Genomic DNA, 15,659 nt, shown 5'->3' with positions numbered 1-15,659 from the left:
ATCCTACTAGATTGTGACAGTGAAACAGTACACACAATACCTTGACACTGAAATCCTAAATGCACACACGTGCAAATACATAACATGTGTGACTATGCACACACACAGTAAAGGCCAAGCGTTTGCTAAAAGGGTTGAAAATGTCTTTCTCATAGTGATTCTAGACATAACTTCCTGTATGAGTGTCACATGTACATCTATTGCAGGGTAGACATGATGGGGAGAGGAATTACAATAAGCAGAAGTAGTACCTAGTGTGTAATCTGTATCATATAGGGAGCATGCTGACCTTTAACTGTAGATGTGATGAGATTCTGAGTAGGTGGTTAGAATAGCTCCCTCATTCTCAACATCCATCCATCCATCCATCCATCCATCCATTTTCTATACCGCTTATCTGTGAGGGTCGCGGGGGAGCTGGAGCCTATCCCAGCTGACTACGGGCGAGAGGCGGGGTACACCCTGGACTGGTCGCCAGTCAATCGCAGGGCCAACACACAAAGACAGACAACCATACACTCTCACATTCACACCTAGGGGCAATGTAGAGTAGCCAATTAACCTAATGTGCATGTTTTTGGTATTGTGGGAGGAAGCCAGAGTACCCGGAGAAAACCCACGCAGGCACAGGGAGAACATGCAAACTCCACATAGAAGGACCCAGACTGGGATTCGAACCTGGAACCCTCTTGCTATGAGGTGACAGTGCTACTAATTCTCAACAATCTTTTGTAATTACTAAATTTGCTATTCATTTCAATAACAAGGCTAGTGAGAGAGCTGCTGATACTCTGACCTGCCAGCACAGGAAAGAAACACAAATGTAATTACAACAAGAACCCAGTAAAAGAGGACAACTGACAGAAAGATGTTAGGTTTCTGTGTGATAACTATTATTAAGCCAGAAACAAACAAGGCTTACTTGCCTCAGGATTACTAGGCCTTTACTTTCTGTGACATCTCTATGCCCCAAGTTCCTCAGCAGGTAAATAGCCTTGCTTATGAATCCAGGCAGTAGAGGGGTGCCCTTTGACTGAATGAATGTGTATATCTTGCCTACTGAGTTTGTTTGTCAAATGAAAATTGCATTTACATTTAATTTTGATTCACAACAAGCAAAACACATGAAGCCATGTCTGTATTTTTAGGTGTATTTTAATGTCTGCCAATTTTAAAATGACAATGCAAACTCAATTTCCCACTCAGCTTCATTATAATTATGGAACAGAAACACATGGGAGTATGCTGGAAATCATTCTGATGGCAGACTTTCTATTTTAATTTCTTTTGGCAGCAGTGATGCAGTTTTAAATATGAAAATAAAATTTTGATTCATTTGTTTTATTTCCTCATAGAAATGGCAAATTGATATTCCTAAAGAGATTCAAATGTTATTACATTTGCAGACATGGAAAGGAAAGAGATGTTACAGCTTCAAGAATTTGATTTTCATCGTCAGAAGCAGGTGTGGTGTCATAAATCAACAGCTATTTAACAGCAGGTGTGCCACCAGGTAGTGAGGCTGATGATGTCACAAGTATAAATTTACTAAAGGCTTAAAAATTTACTTAAATTTAAAACTTTGCAACAAGGCCTTTAACTTTACATTGTATGTTTCAAATATCAATTATTTGGTCCCAATTTTTTGACAGACCTGAATTTCCATAACTATCAACTCTATATAATTTAATAATAATAATAATAATAATAATAATAATAATAATAATAATAATAATAATAATAATCATGTTTTAATTTTGTTAATTAGTTTGTATTCTTCACTATTCTTCACTGGTTTGGTTTCACCTGCATGACCAAAGTGGTGTAAAGGTTTAGGTTTAACACTGTAAGCGAAGGGGTTAGTTCTATTTGTGACTTCCTGTTCATAAAAAAATACAACTTCACTTTTGACTCTCATGAGAGTCCCATTACATGTGAACAAAACACTGGTCTATAACCAGTGGTGTTACACCTGCTCAAGTACTGCATTTAAGTACAGTTTTGAGGTAGGAGTACTTATACTTCAGTTGAATAATTCTATTTAATGCAAATTAATACTCTTACTAAATTATGTTTTAGAGTACAATATTGTACATTTCATTCCACGCCATTAGTCTGACAATGTCTAACTTCTTACTTTCCATACACATACGAAAAAAAATGCTTTCTCATTAGTAAGGTTTTGAGCGCAGAAATTTTACTTGTGTTAATTTAACGCAAGTAAAATGTTAATTTTGTTAATTGTTAATTTTACTAGAGGAGTATTTTCAGTGTTTCACTGTCTTTGCTCTGGCGCCCCCTTGCGGTTAAACGTCTAAACGTCGTTGTTTTAACCTCTTCACAACACTATTATCATTGGTTTAAAATGTCACCGTCGCTTTCTTGACCAATGGCACCAGTTTGACTCCTTCCCTGAGCATTTTTTGCATACATGCTCCACCCTTTTTTGTTAGCCACCCCCCCCCCCCCAACACACACACAACCCCCCTGTGATCAGTGTATGGCTGCATTGTTGCACAATATTATTTCTTTCCCCGCACAAATAATCCGATCGTGTCTGCGGTTTCGCTTGCAGACACTTGGTCTCCGCGGCGGGATGAACTATGATCGGAGATAAACAAGCAGAGGAACACGGAGCGACAAACCCGAGTCTGTATAATCCAGCTGGACATCGCGGGGGAAGATGAGGACCATGATGGTTTCGATGAAAACAGCATTATTTGTATTTCTGCGCTGGGGTGAGTACAGCCCGCCTCGCTGTACCTGTTAGCTGTGCACACACTGACTAAAACCGCCTCGCCATCTGTCACATGGAGATGCATTTGCCTGATTGTTTCTTCATGCCGAGGCCGGCCAAGCAGACTATTCACTGAGACACCATAGCTTTGTTAATATGATTTCTGTTGTCATTTCTGCATGTCTTTGACATGTAGTGGAGTATATTTTAGACTGTAGTACCTTTACTTGTGTAAAGGATCTTAGCAGTGGTGTAATGTAATGAAGTGCTGTTCTTAAATATCAATTCAAGCTACTTTCCACTTTACGAAGCTTTTTCCTGCACATCCCAGAGGCAGATATTTTATATTCTCTGTTTGTAGCTAAGTTACTTTACAGATTGCAGTGTTTCAAACCCTTCCTGTCCAGTGGAAACCACAAATGTCCAAATTTGGTGATTCAGAATTTGATTTGTCTTGTCACTTTTTGCCTGTAAACGCTGCTTCTTCTGTGCCCTGTGGGTCATCTTATGGGACATCATTTCTCATAATATGTGTGATTTAAGTCATTTCGGTACAACACAAATACAAAAGTGATTACAGGATTCATGGGACAGTCAATTAAAAATCCAACACAGGCTATTTGATGGATGTTGAGCTGGTGGTGGGAGAGATGCAGGTGTTTTTTGGCCGATAAGAAGAGTTCCTGTTCCTGTTCGCATCCAGGAAGTGATAAGCAAAAGTATTCACTTTAAGGGCATACTTAAATGGTATTCACAAAGTAGTTACTTTATGGCACTGATACCAACCCTATAGAAACTTTGGTTTTAGCCATTACTTTATTTTACCCTCTTGCTTTAAGTTTTGTTGATTAAGGTTTGTTGTTATGGTCATTTTGTGCTTTCACCTTCTACATGTGGTCATATTATGCCCTGAAGGTTTCTTGTTTTATTTTGCATTACTGCACCAAAGCAAATATCCCTGTATCAGCTACAAATCAAGTGGCAGTCAAGTACTGAATCTTGAATATTGTAATGAAAGAGTAAAAAAGATGCCACAGAGGCGCATTAGTCCTCTTTTTTTTTTGCCAGGTGAAAATATGGTGATAGATGAAAGCAGGACAAATAGAATGAAGTTTAAAATGCAAAGCTGACTTCGTTAAGAGTTAAGGCAGAGAGAGAGCGTACCAGATTGAATGGCAAAGTTTTTATTCCCCTTCTCACAATATTAATAATTATACACATCATTTCTAATAATCACGTAGACCGGATTCCTTGGGACAGAAGCAGTCCAACATGCATCTCATTGTGGGCTCTTGATAAGAAAATTGGGGCTTCCTCCTTGTTGCACAGTATCTAATCCAGACAGTATCGAGCATTGTGGTGTCCCCCCAGCCCTATCAGTCCGAGCCCAGTGTTAATTAGGACTTGATCCGCTTAAGCCTCGCACTAGTCTCCCATGTCATTATCTATGGGCGTGTTATGGGGCCATGGCTCGGACTGTGAGAAAGCTCCAGTTGTTTTTAGCTCTGACTCACACACACACACAGATACACTGACACACACTCAGACAGGTGGGAAGAGCCAAATCACACTCATCTTGTATTTCTGGTTGTTCAGGTAGTTTTCAGTTTTAGGTTACGTCAGTGGGGTGTGTTGGTTGGTTTTTGCGATCATGTGGGCGTGTTTGTAGATTCTTAGGTCAGATTAATCCCATTTGCATTTTCAGATAGTCCACATTATGGACCATGTTAATTAGGAGATCGGTTGTCTGGCCTCTTGCTGACCGTCCACTGGAAAAACTCTGTAAATATCTAATGAAGTCAGTGTTAATTTGTGTGAGGAATTAGGGTTTTCTATGTTTTTAACAGAGATGCTGATACTGACCATATTATATGGTTAATTCAGTTTCTTGTGTCTTCTGTGTCTTCTTGTTAAATTAAACACTTTATTATAATGTTCATTCTTGTTAATCCAGATGTTTTACCTTCATATTAGCATTTGTTTGTTTGTCTCTTGATTATAATGACCGGGAAAAAAAATGATCGTGCTACAGAATTGTATGAAATGGAACTAAAAGTATATGTATAAAAGCACAACAATACAAATATCTAAAGAAGTCAAATCTATAAATCTAGTTGAAAAGCTCTTTTTTTCACCGTCCCTGGGGATGCAGATCTGATGTTGGCTTGTGGTCTGTTACCTCTGACTGGCACAGAATCAGCATGTGAATGTTAACCCTTATCATGAGAGAATAGAAACTGCATGAGACGTTTCGGTGCCTGTGGCTTAAAGTGCAGTTTTAGTGTTTAGATAACCCAGCTTTTTCTGAGCCTGCAGCTGTTTCTAGGGGAAGTCGGCTACGCAGCCAGACACTGAGTGAAATACAATGATGCTTGAACCTGGCAGCTTTCACCCCTGAGGTGATCATTCAGAATGTTTTTGCTCATTAGCAGAGCACATCAGCAGTGTTACCAGGCTGCAACGTGGATACAGTACATTTTATATTTATATATTTCCCTTTTGGGCTGAAACAAGTTTTTTTTCCCTCAGTTTCAGTGTGATTTGCAGTTTGGAGGTATCAGGTTGATGCCATTGAGAAAAAAATGCCCTTGTTTATATGTTTTGCTGCTTTGAGCACTGAAACATTGCATTAGTGCAACTTGACCTCTTTTTCTAAATATGATAGTACAGCATATGCTTATGACCATCTACAGACCATTGTCACAGAGAACTAGCGAGTACATTAGCAAATCACCCTGCTGTACCTTTTAATTTCAATTTCAATTTATTTATATAGTGCCTTATACAGTCAGAATTGTCTCTAGATGCTTCACAGAGACCCAGAGCCTGAACCCCCGAGCAAGCAGACAGTGGCAAGGAAAAACTCCCTTTTAAAGTTCAGAAGGAATAAACTTTGCAGAAGTTCTGCCAAGTGTGATAACTCCGTCACTAGAAACGACAAAACATACAAACACACACATATGGGAAAGGGATGTTACTACTGACTTGGTCAAACTGAAATGATTGCTTGATTAATCAGTTATTGAACCATTTTGATAATCAGTTAATGATTCAGGTCACTTGGCCTATTTTCGGTTTTGTAGTTGTAGATCCTGAAGCATTGTTTTTGTTTTAGCACTTTTAAGATGACACCTTTGGTTTCAGGATATCAGAAGTCGCCATTTATCACTTTTTTTCTTATATTTAATATAGTGATTCATTGATTATTTGATAATGTAACTGACATCTTAATTGCTAATGAAAATACTTACTGCACTACTGTTTATTCAATGCTACTATTTTTGAGTTCCACTGTTGCTGGAATGAGTTGCAGCCAATAAATCTTACTCAAACTGTAGTACTCTTTGTAAGAGTACAAAGTTCTTTTTTTTAGTGAGCTCTTCCTTTTAAGGCAACCAAAGGAATTGGAGATTGAGCTAAGAAGCTTACTAAGATGATTGTATTTCATTTATTAAATGCATCATTGTATTTGGGGGAAGCTGGCCCAGCCCCAGCCCTGGTGTTTTTCCTCCTAAACTATTTAATATATTGATTCCCTGTTAGGCAGTCATCAGCTCAGGATATTGATTGGTGAGTCCATGCACCAAACATGCTGCGAGGCAAAACTGTGGCCCACAGAAATTGACACTGTTTCTTGTTCCTGCCCACTCATCACTGTCTTTCTCTTTCCGTCTCTCCATTTTTCTTTCACAGGACTCCACTTCGCTGTGTGTCGTGATGTAACACTTCCCGATGGACCCCTGTACCGCGTTGCAGGGTTCTCCCTGTCCCTGCCCTGTGCTGTTTCAGGGTACGAAGGCCCTCGTACGCAGGACTTTGAATGGTTCCTGTACAGAGATGATTCTGGTGGGAGGCAGATGGGAGTGGTGTCCACCAGAGACAAGGGCTTCCCTTACACCCCGTTTCAAGCCCGGGTGAGGAACGGGGAGTTGAGGGTGGAGAGGGACTCGGGGGACAAAGTCCGACTGGTAGTCCAGAGGCTCCGGGCCGATGATCAGGGGAAGTACGAGTGCTACACACCCAGCACAGACAGCAAATACCAGGGGAACTACAGCGCCTTAGTGACTGTCAAAGGTAAGATATGCTGTATATAACTATTCAATAGTTTTTGGGAAACAGTGGAGGTCTGTGTCCCAGATGAATAAGATACATCATAACAGTCAGTAAGATCAGTTCAGAGAACATCACCAGACTTATTCTTTAGGCTTAGAGGGCCTTAGAGATGCCTTCTACAGGAGAATCCTTGCAGCAGCCCCCAGAACATGCAAGACAAAACATGTAACACAAACATAAAAAAATAGACATAAACATGAATGTACGAAATAATCAGGGATCAATTAAACAGATGAAATCGGAAATATAAATATATATATATATAAAATTTTCCAAGTATTAACCTCACAAAAATATGAAAACAAAAAAACAATTATGTAAATAAGCAAAACTAATGCATTAAACACAGCCATGACAATTGCAATATATCCTGGAAGTCTGACCGAATAAAATTATCCACAGAAAGATAAGCAAGACTAAATAAAAAAAATAAGTGTGTGTAATTTAGGCACAATTATTGAAAATCTGAGAACTTTGGCTTCTTGTGTTAATAACATATAGTATTCCTTAATGTAAGGCATCCAGAATAATCGCTTTTGTTGCTAAAAGTCTATTACATCAGCAACTGCAGTCAGGCTTCAAATGATGGGCAGCCTTAGTCTCGACTAGATGACAAACATGGTTTAGTTGTGACGTAGGGCAGAAAGCAGAGTGAACAGGTGCTATCATGGAGGAGTGAGAAGATTTTTTTCAGCAGCTCTGCACTGCGTCAGTCAGATGGATTACATTTTTCATTGATGAATCAAACTCTCTGTTTAATTTTCATTCTATTACTGATACTTACCATCTAGAGTTTGTTTTGTTTCTGGGCTCAAGCTAGCCAAAGTATTTTTCCAGTTTTATGACATCCCTATGGTTACCAATTCTCTTTCTATTCATCATCTTCTTTGTGGACTGCTGAGTTTATGTTTGTGAGATGCTGGGTGTTAGTTTTGCAGCTGTATGTTATCTTCATAATAGCCAACTAATCCCTCTTATTTTGGCAAAGCTACAGCCCAAAGCCAAGGGTGGTAAAGGGCTTGCAGTCACTCTCAGCAGTTCCATTTCATGATTTAGTGTTCTAAACATAGAAATGTCTAAACAGCACACCAGCAATAGAAATTAAATTTGGCATATTTTTGCCTCCCATTTGGCTCCTTTAGCCTCTTGATATAATTTAATTGTCTGTGTCTACACCCTCAGTGATCCCTGACACACTCCAGATCAGCTATTCCCGCTCACTCACCGGCCAGCCTGTGCCAGAAGGGGCTGAGTTAACCCTGACATGCTCAGCAGGCATCCAGTCGGAGCAGCTCACCCACCTTTCCATCACTTTTGGGAAACGTAGCGCTGGAGAGGGTTTGGCGAGCGAAGCGGGAGGTGAGGTCAGCACTGTTAGAGAGATTATCTCCATTGACAAGATGCTGGGGGTCGTCCCTGGGCGTATGTACAAGAAGCGGTATGACGATGGAGAGATCACGCTGGAGAAAAGGAACGGGGAAGCTGGACTGGGCGTGTATGTGATGAAGATGAGGGCAGTGCAGCCGGACGACACCGGCTCGTATTACTGTGAGGCCTCGCAGTGGATTCGGGACCCTGATCGATCGTGGCAGAAGATCGCACTGAGGACGCTGGATATTGGCAACCTGACCGTTCGGCAACTAGGTTGGTGTAACCAAGAATGTTGTGACAGTGTTTGTGCTGCCATAACTCTGATAGCACTTGGCAAGTGGCAAGGTCACACTGCACCAAGCATACACACGATATCATAAAATAAAGTTGGCTGCCCCAGTTATAGAATAAACCCGGGATAATAAAAGCAGCACAACTGAAGTTTGGTTTCTTCTAGTCACTTCAAGGCTCTACTCCTTCTCAGTGGTGTCAGTCGGCTTGGACACGTATTGCTGTTGAGTGCATTGAATTCTTTCCAGATTTCAGACTGGATGTGTGTCTTAGAGCTGAAGTGAATACCTAACTTGCTGGCTGCCTGACTGAGCAGTTTTCTTACGAATGGAAATTAGGCTGATTTAAATACTGGGCACACATCCATGGACAACGTACTGCCTTCTTTGTTGGATAGAGTAAGTGTCGAAGCTACTGACTGGCTGCCTGAGTGGCCCGGTGCTACCTGCTTAGTTTTTTCCTGCTTTGCTGGATGGATTGATAGCTCTGACAGCTTCCTGTTGGGACTTCAATAAATCTGTCAATGTTGATCTGATTGTTTTCTTGACTGACTAATCCTTTGGGCTATAAAACAGTGAAAGATGCCCATCACAGTATCTTACAGCCTGTGGTTACATCAGATGTCTTGTTTTCCTGTAGAAAGTTCTCACATTTGACAACCTGAAAGAACCAATTATTTTCATTAGTTGGTTATCAAAGTAGTTATCAGTGAATGTTCTGTCGATTCACTGATTGCAGCTCTACTTACTCTCTGTTGGGAATGTTGGCTGTCAGACTGGCTGACTGAAAAGCCTGATGCTCAGCTCTCTTGTTGATTTTCCTGCTGGATTTGATAGGTCGATAGCTGGCTGGCCGTGCAGCTGGATAACTGCCCGTTGCCTTACTGCTTGGCTCGATTTAAATTCTAAAGAGCTTTTGTAGATCTAAAGGATTAAGTAATCTTTTCTCCCACCTTTCAAAGAGGATGACTTTCTTTCTGTCATGCTGATGTGTCCATTACTGTCATGGTAGCGCTGTCTAGCAGTCCTTCCTCAAACATTTTGACCATCTTGAAGAGAGAAATTGACACTGTGAATATTCTTCATGTTTCTGCTCATAGGAAAATGCTGTAAATGGTTTGCCAAATTACCAGTTTCATCAATTTAATCTTTGATTAACATAAATGTAAAGATAAAGTTAACTCCCAATTTTGCTTGAGGTAGATTGAAATATTAGTTACTCTAACCAAAAGTTTTTTTGCTTAAATAATGGTTAGTTTTAATTAACTGATGCTGCTAAGGGGTTCAGACAACTTGAAGCTTTGAATCTTATCAATGCATGCATTGTTTTATTCCGGCACTCCCTGGCAAGTACTGTTCTGTATTTTCTGGCTCTTGCTATCTGACTAATACAATGGTCTGACATGCTTTTGTTTACATAAATAATGCACCTATTATTAAGCAGTGTGTGTTGTGTTGTACTTAAATGAGGCTTTGCTCACACAGTGGACACAATATGTATATCTTTTATTATACTAGAGTATTAGTACTAACTATACGAACGCTTTTCGGTTCATTTCACAAAGTTGCACATGCTCATTTGTGCATGTTCTTTTACTGTTTTTTTATATATATTTTTTTCTCTGAATACAACTTGGTATTGTCTCTTTCACAGGGGAATAACAGAAAATTATGTTACAAATGTGATTGTACAAAGTGCTAATCCATTTTGTCCTGGCCATTAAGTATGTAATGTACTAGAGAGGCCATCCTAGTTTTCCCACAGAAATGGTGCTTACAGGATATTGCTTCCTGTAAGCTTTTTACTGTCTCAGTTCTCTGTAAAGGAGGATGTACTTTCACTGTTGCTAAGCTGTCTCCCTCTACATCTTCCCTTCCCCAGCGGAGTCTCTTAGTGTAACATCCTCACCCAAAGGAGAAGTGACTCTGCAGGTCGGTTCCCCTCTCATCCTGACCTGTGAGGTGCTGGGGCTGCCATCTCAAGTAAACTCGGGCCTGCTGGTTCAGTGGATGAGGCGGGGATCTGTAAGCAGCGACGTAGCTGGTACCGGGGGGGTCGAGGTACTTGTTCTCCTCCTGCTGACTTTTTTGGACTAATATGCTTTGTTTTTTTTTTCTGTGTGTGTGATTGTATATAGTAAAATGTAGAAGTGTTTCGTGCCTGCACAGTACAAGTGAAGTGAATGCATGAGTTCTTTATATAAATAGGAAAAAAGAGAACTAATGAAACATTTCTCATGAAAATTGTAAATTAGAGTTTCCATTTACAACAGTTAGCAAAGCATGTCAGTTTTTCATAAAAATATTTATTTTTTTCCACTTCTTTAAATCAGTGCAGTATGCGGATCAGCTTGCAGACTGCATTGTACCTGCTTTCATAGACTAATGAATTAAATATTATTTACAGCTGATTTGACTGCAGAGATAGATAGGTCATCCAAATTAAACTACTTTATATTCTGTCACATTATCCTTTCATGGTCACTTAAATATTCTCAGGTATGGTGCATTCAAGTGCTGGAGGGAACTGAATGATGAGGTGGCTTTCAAACAGCCGCCTTGGTCATTCAGGAAATGAAAAAAACTGACTATGGTTTTCATGATGTTAGTAGATTGAGATGTTAGATTGACACTTGTATTCCATCTTAAGGTGGAGGTGGCCCGGATGAGCCCAGACGGTGTAGTGAGCTGGGGCGACGACCTCAGCCGGTCTAGCGGGGGATCTATGGAGAAAGTGGCAGAAGCGAGGTACTCTCTGAAGCTGTTCTCTGCCCGCCCCTTAGACTCAGGGGTGTATCGGTGTGTGGTGAGTGTGTACGCTGGAAGGAGAGACCCTGGCCCCTCTACTCCTGCAACACTCACCCAGCGGTCTGAGGGAGTCACTGTCAACCTCAAGACCAAAGGTGAGAAATGCTGCTCATTTCTTTAGCAACACTCAGGTTTCATCCCTGTGACTCCCAACCAGGGGAACAGGATAACTTGTTGAGTTGAAATAGCTATTTTATAATAACGTATATGCAGTTGAAATAGTTCTGTAGCTAAAGCTAACATTAATGGATAAATGGTTGAGTGGTAGTAGAATATAAATGCGGCCAAACCAACCATAGCTCAAACCGTTCAAATCAATTCTGAACTGAAAACACAAACATCAAGGTAAAATGATAAGCTAATGTAGCATTCTAGTGCTGACGGGGGACTGCCAAAACTGCATACTGTGGTTTGGTTCTCTTTATATTTATCAGATATGTATGCTTGCTAAATTTGTGTTAACTCAGATCGCCTTATTAAGAAGACAAGAATTGCTAAATATTGGAAACGGCCGACTTACCACAGATGAGAAACATATATTTTAGTTTTGTTCTTACAATGCCCGTCTGTTCAAAATGTTCACTTTTCCCTGCATAAACTAATCTTTGAATGTGACATTTCCTTTCTCAGATGTGCTGGTTTCAGCCGTGGCTCAGCTTCCTCGAGGTCCCCTGTTAAAAAGAGGCAGCACCATCACCCTGATCTGCAATGCCACTGTGACAACCACAGGTCCTGCCCAGGCACAGGTGCAGTGGCTTCGCTGGCCGATTCCAGTCATCAAGAATGGCCAGAGAAAAGCATCTGATGTTACTCTGCCAGACCCCCCTGTTGAGGAAAAACCCAGACTGGTAGCTGCCCTCATGTATGATGGGGTTGCAAAGATTTACGCCAACAGTAGCGAGGTTAGCGTCGACCGCCTGTCCGCTGTCAGCTACAGACTGAGGGTCCACACAGCAACAATGGATGATCAGGGCCTGTATGTGTGTCATGCTGAGGCATGGGGGCAGGACCCACATGGAGGCTGGTACAACACAGGGGCCAAAGCAGAGTCAAATGCAGTAACTGTTTACCTGTATGCCAGAGGTAAGTTATTTATTTATTTGTATTTGGAAGCAGCCCAGTGCAACCATAGTTTGATCTATTGGCTTCTGAGCTGCTCCTCTTGGGTAATAGAGGGTTTAAGGGGCAAGTGCTGCCCTTTCACCTTCCTCATCCAGATTTATCCTAATGGTCTGGCTACTGATGACCTCCAATCACAGGCCGGGCCTTTACTGTTGAGAAGCTGAAACCAGAAAATGTTTAGCTTGCTGACATTTAATCAACTATCTAAAAAGCTGATGATGATTTTTTCTGTCAGTCAGTCAATTGACTAATTGTGTGTTTGTCCTTACAAGTCAACACTTGTTTTAGCATTTAACAGTGGAAACAAGTGTGGAGGAGATTATACATGAATCTTGTCACGTGTATCTGCTATGTCTGGACAAGGTTTGGATGAAGTGATCTGCACTTTCAAGTGTGTCACTCCATTTGGATAAAATATGTGTCAAAAGCCAAACAGTGATATGTCCAGCACATTGCACATGAGCATCTTTATACTAATAATGGATTTGCACTGGTAGCAAAACTAATTGTTGACCCTGTTTCTGTTCTACATGGGTGTGGATCCTACATTAAGACTAAATGGACTGAATCAGCAGAGCAAACTGCTTTTAGTTGATCCCACAGGACAGTCCATTAACTAGCTTTTCATCGATATGTGTGCACCCAGGGTGTTAAAAGTACCATATATAAGTGCATATCTGTATTGGTTTGATACCGAACAAATCAAATTTTTCCTCTTCCTCTTGCCTTCTTTTCTACTCAATTTGCTGTATATATTGTGATAACAGAATTAAAATAAAACACACACATCTGTCAGTTTTGATTATCAGTCCATACTGCTGCTTTACAAGGCCAGTTTACATCACAGCAGTCTTCTCTCATTATTATTTCTCTCCCCAGCTGCTGACCTCCTCCTCATCCCTTTGGTTGTCGGAGTCTCCTCTGCCTTGTTTGTGGGCATCGTCATCATCGCAACAGTAACCTGTTGCTTCATGAAGCGACTGGCGAGGCAACGTGCTCAAAAGTAGCGCTGTGCCGCCGCCACCTGTCTGAACTCTAAATGTCCGTGAAGAGGCACATAGAGGTGGTATAGAATATGATCGATGAAATGGCCGAGAATTAACTTGAAGACTAAATGACTGTCACCTTGTCAGTTGATTTTTTTTTTGTGTGTGTGTTTTGACCTAACTGTCTAACAGTCAATGCCAACAGATGTTGTTTTATATTCTCTTGTATTTTTCTCTGAAAACAACAAAATATTTTAGTGGTTACTGTATCACCCATCAGTTGGCATAATATCGTGGATTTTTGAAGCTACTGCCACTGTGTACTGCTCAGATGAACAAAGACTTACTTTTAGAGTCTGTTTCCATGTTAGCCTGAACCACCTTTTTTAATGGTCCCTTTGTCCCCTGCTTATCACTTTCAAATCCAAAAGGGTCAAAATGCACAGGCAAGATCCTTATGACAATCTATGGTAATGCAGATACTGCAGGTTTGTTTTGAGTTTCTAAGATGTGAGGAATCTCACATGCTATGAAGTCGAGCAAACTGCCTCCTCACAAATGATCATCTGATTGTTACAATATGAAGGTACCCAGCGCTTTTTAGCCAGACTGCCAGACATTTTGAATGACGCTGGACGCTCATCCTGCACTAGGAATGTAATGCTTCTGTCTTCAAACAATACTGTGTTCCAGGTGTTCCTTCTTCAAACTGCATGTTTTTCATTTATTACAAACATCAAAAATGTATAAACGTCTTTGCACAGTTAAGCCTCGACCACTGCCACTGGCAGTCACATGAATGCTGATGGGAACAGCCCAGCCAGCAGAAACTTAAGAGCAGGGCGCTCCACCGCCTGCAGTCCAGCGCCACTCTGTATGTTAACAAAGTCTGTCTGTTACTTGATAAGGAACGGCGCTGGCTGGGGACTTTCTGATGCGAAGACCAATTGAGTATCAGTTCCAAATTCCTTGCTTGTGACCATCACGCTGTAGTGAGCTTTCTATACAGACTTGTATAAATTGGACAAAGAGAAATGGAAGTGGTATCCATTATGCACTGAGCTAAAATATGTAAATACTGTATGGAGTTTAACTGTTTTATTTTTCTTAATGTAAGTGAGACAATGCTGTAGTGCCATGTCTTTGGCAAAGCACCTGTGTTTAACATTCAGCAGTAGTCTGTTCTGCTCGTTTGAAGCACTTGGACAAAAATAGGACCAAAAGCCCCTTGGTGTAATTCTTTCACTTGACTTTCTTCCAGCCTGCTGTACTTGAGTAAGTACTTTTGGGTGTTTTTTGTTTTGTTTTTTTTTTTTTGTTTTTTTTTTTTTTCTGTGATTCATGCTTCCTTTTGCTCTCGTCAAGTGACTGGAATAGAAAACATACAGTGACAAAGACTCCCCTGTTTATTACACTGAGCAACACAAACAAAAAAACGCTGTTTAGGATGTATGTCCCTGAGGTGAAAATTCCCCAAGCAGTGCAGTCATATGACCTGATAATTTAGTGAAGTCTCACCATCATTGTCATCATAGCTATCATGTGGTTCGGACCACACATTTCTGCTGCTGAGACATATTATGACCATAGCCCCCCGCTGTTAGCCCACAGAAATCTGTTGGACAGATTTACTATGTCTGCGCAGTTATAATGAGTGAAATCCATCCTCCTCTTCCTGTTGCAAATAACACCGATGAAAAGTTTGGTCACGAGAGTGCCGTATTGTTGGATACATGTGGAAAGGAGCAGGAAAGTACAATGTGTTGTTATCCAGCTTGCGGCTTTCTCATGAAAGATTATTTAAGGTCAGTTTTCTTTTTTTTTCTGTATTTGTTTGCTCTTAGCTATACTTTACATTCTCAGTGTGTCTTTACTGTCTGTCCCTGTCTCCTGATTGGTTTTCAATGTGAGAGTCCCTCTAAATCTGCCTGTCCTCCCTAACCTGTGCTCTCTAAAACCCCCGATTATAAATGTTGTTCACGAACATTAGGGAATAAAATCACAGCTCTGCTTGCTTCCTGAGCCACTTTGTTCCAGATCAACTACTCAAAGCTGATTTGTTCCCCCACATACCCACCCACCACATGATTACACACTTGCTCACACACACACACACACACAGACAAATGCACGTGCACACACAGCAGCAGCAGCAGCACAACAGTGCTGGCTGGCATTTCTGATGGAAGTAAGTGAGTATCTGCGTGCTCATCTCTAATCCCCGTTTATGGC

General features: G+C 40.8%; 1 protein-coding gene across 1 annotated transcript; it reads left to right on the top strand.

The window, feature by feature from the left end:
• Nucleotides 1-2,467: 2,467 nt before the first annotated feature.
• Nucleotides 2,468-15,465, top strand: igsf8 (immunoglobulin superfamily, member 8). The gene is made up of 7 exons (XM_046383246.1): nt 2,468-2,738; nt 6,431-6,811; nt 8,033-8,494; nt 10,394-10,572; nt 11,162-11,414; nt 11,950-12,402; nt 13,321-15,465. Exons 1-7 carry the CDS (start codon nt 2,684-2,686, stop codon nt 13,446-13,448), a joined length of 1,911 nt encoding a protein of 636 aa, XP_046239202.1. The 5' UTR covers nt 2,468-2,683; the 3' UTR covers nt 13,449-15,465.
• Nucleotides 15,466-15,659: the final 194 nt, after the last annotated feature.

Source organism: Scatophagus argus, chromosome 3, assembly GCF_020382885.2.
Source record: "Scatophagus argus isolate fScaArg1 chromosome 3, fScaArg1.pri, whole genome shotgun sequence".
Classification (NCBI taxonomy): domain Eukaryota; kingdom Metazoa; phylum Chordata; class Actinopteri; family Scatophagidae; genus Scatophagus; species Scatophagus argus.
Note: the sequence above shows the minus strand (reverse complement) of the source record. Positions and strands in the feature narration are given on the sequence as shown.

Excerpts from the sequence above, each read along its gene's own strand:
- igsf8 (XM_046383246.1), top strand. The coding sequence starts at position 2,684 with ATGAGGACCATGATGGTTTCGATGAAAACAGCATTATTTGTATTTCTG. Across the intron at positions 10,573-11,161 it reads CTGGTACCGGGGGGGTCGAG|GTGGAGGTGGCCCGGATGAG; the intron begins GTACTTGTTCTC and ends TTCCATCTTAAG. Across the intron at positions 11,415-11,949 it reads TGTCAACCTCAAGACCAAAG|ATGTGCTGGTTTCAGCCGTG; the intron begins GTGAGAAATGCT and ends TTCCTTTCTCAG.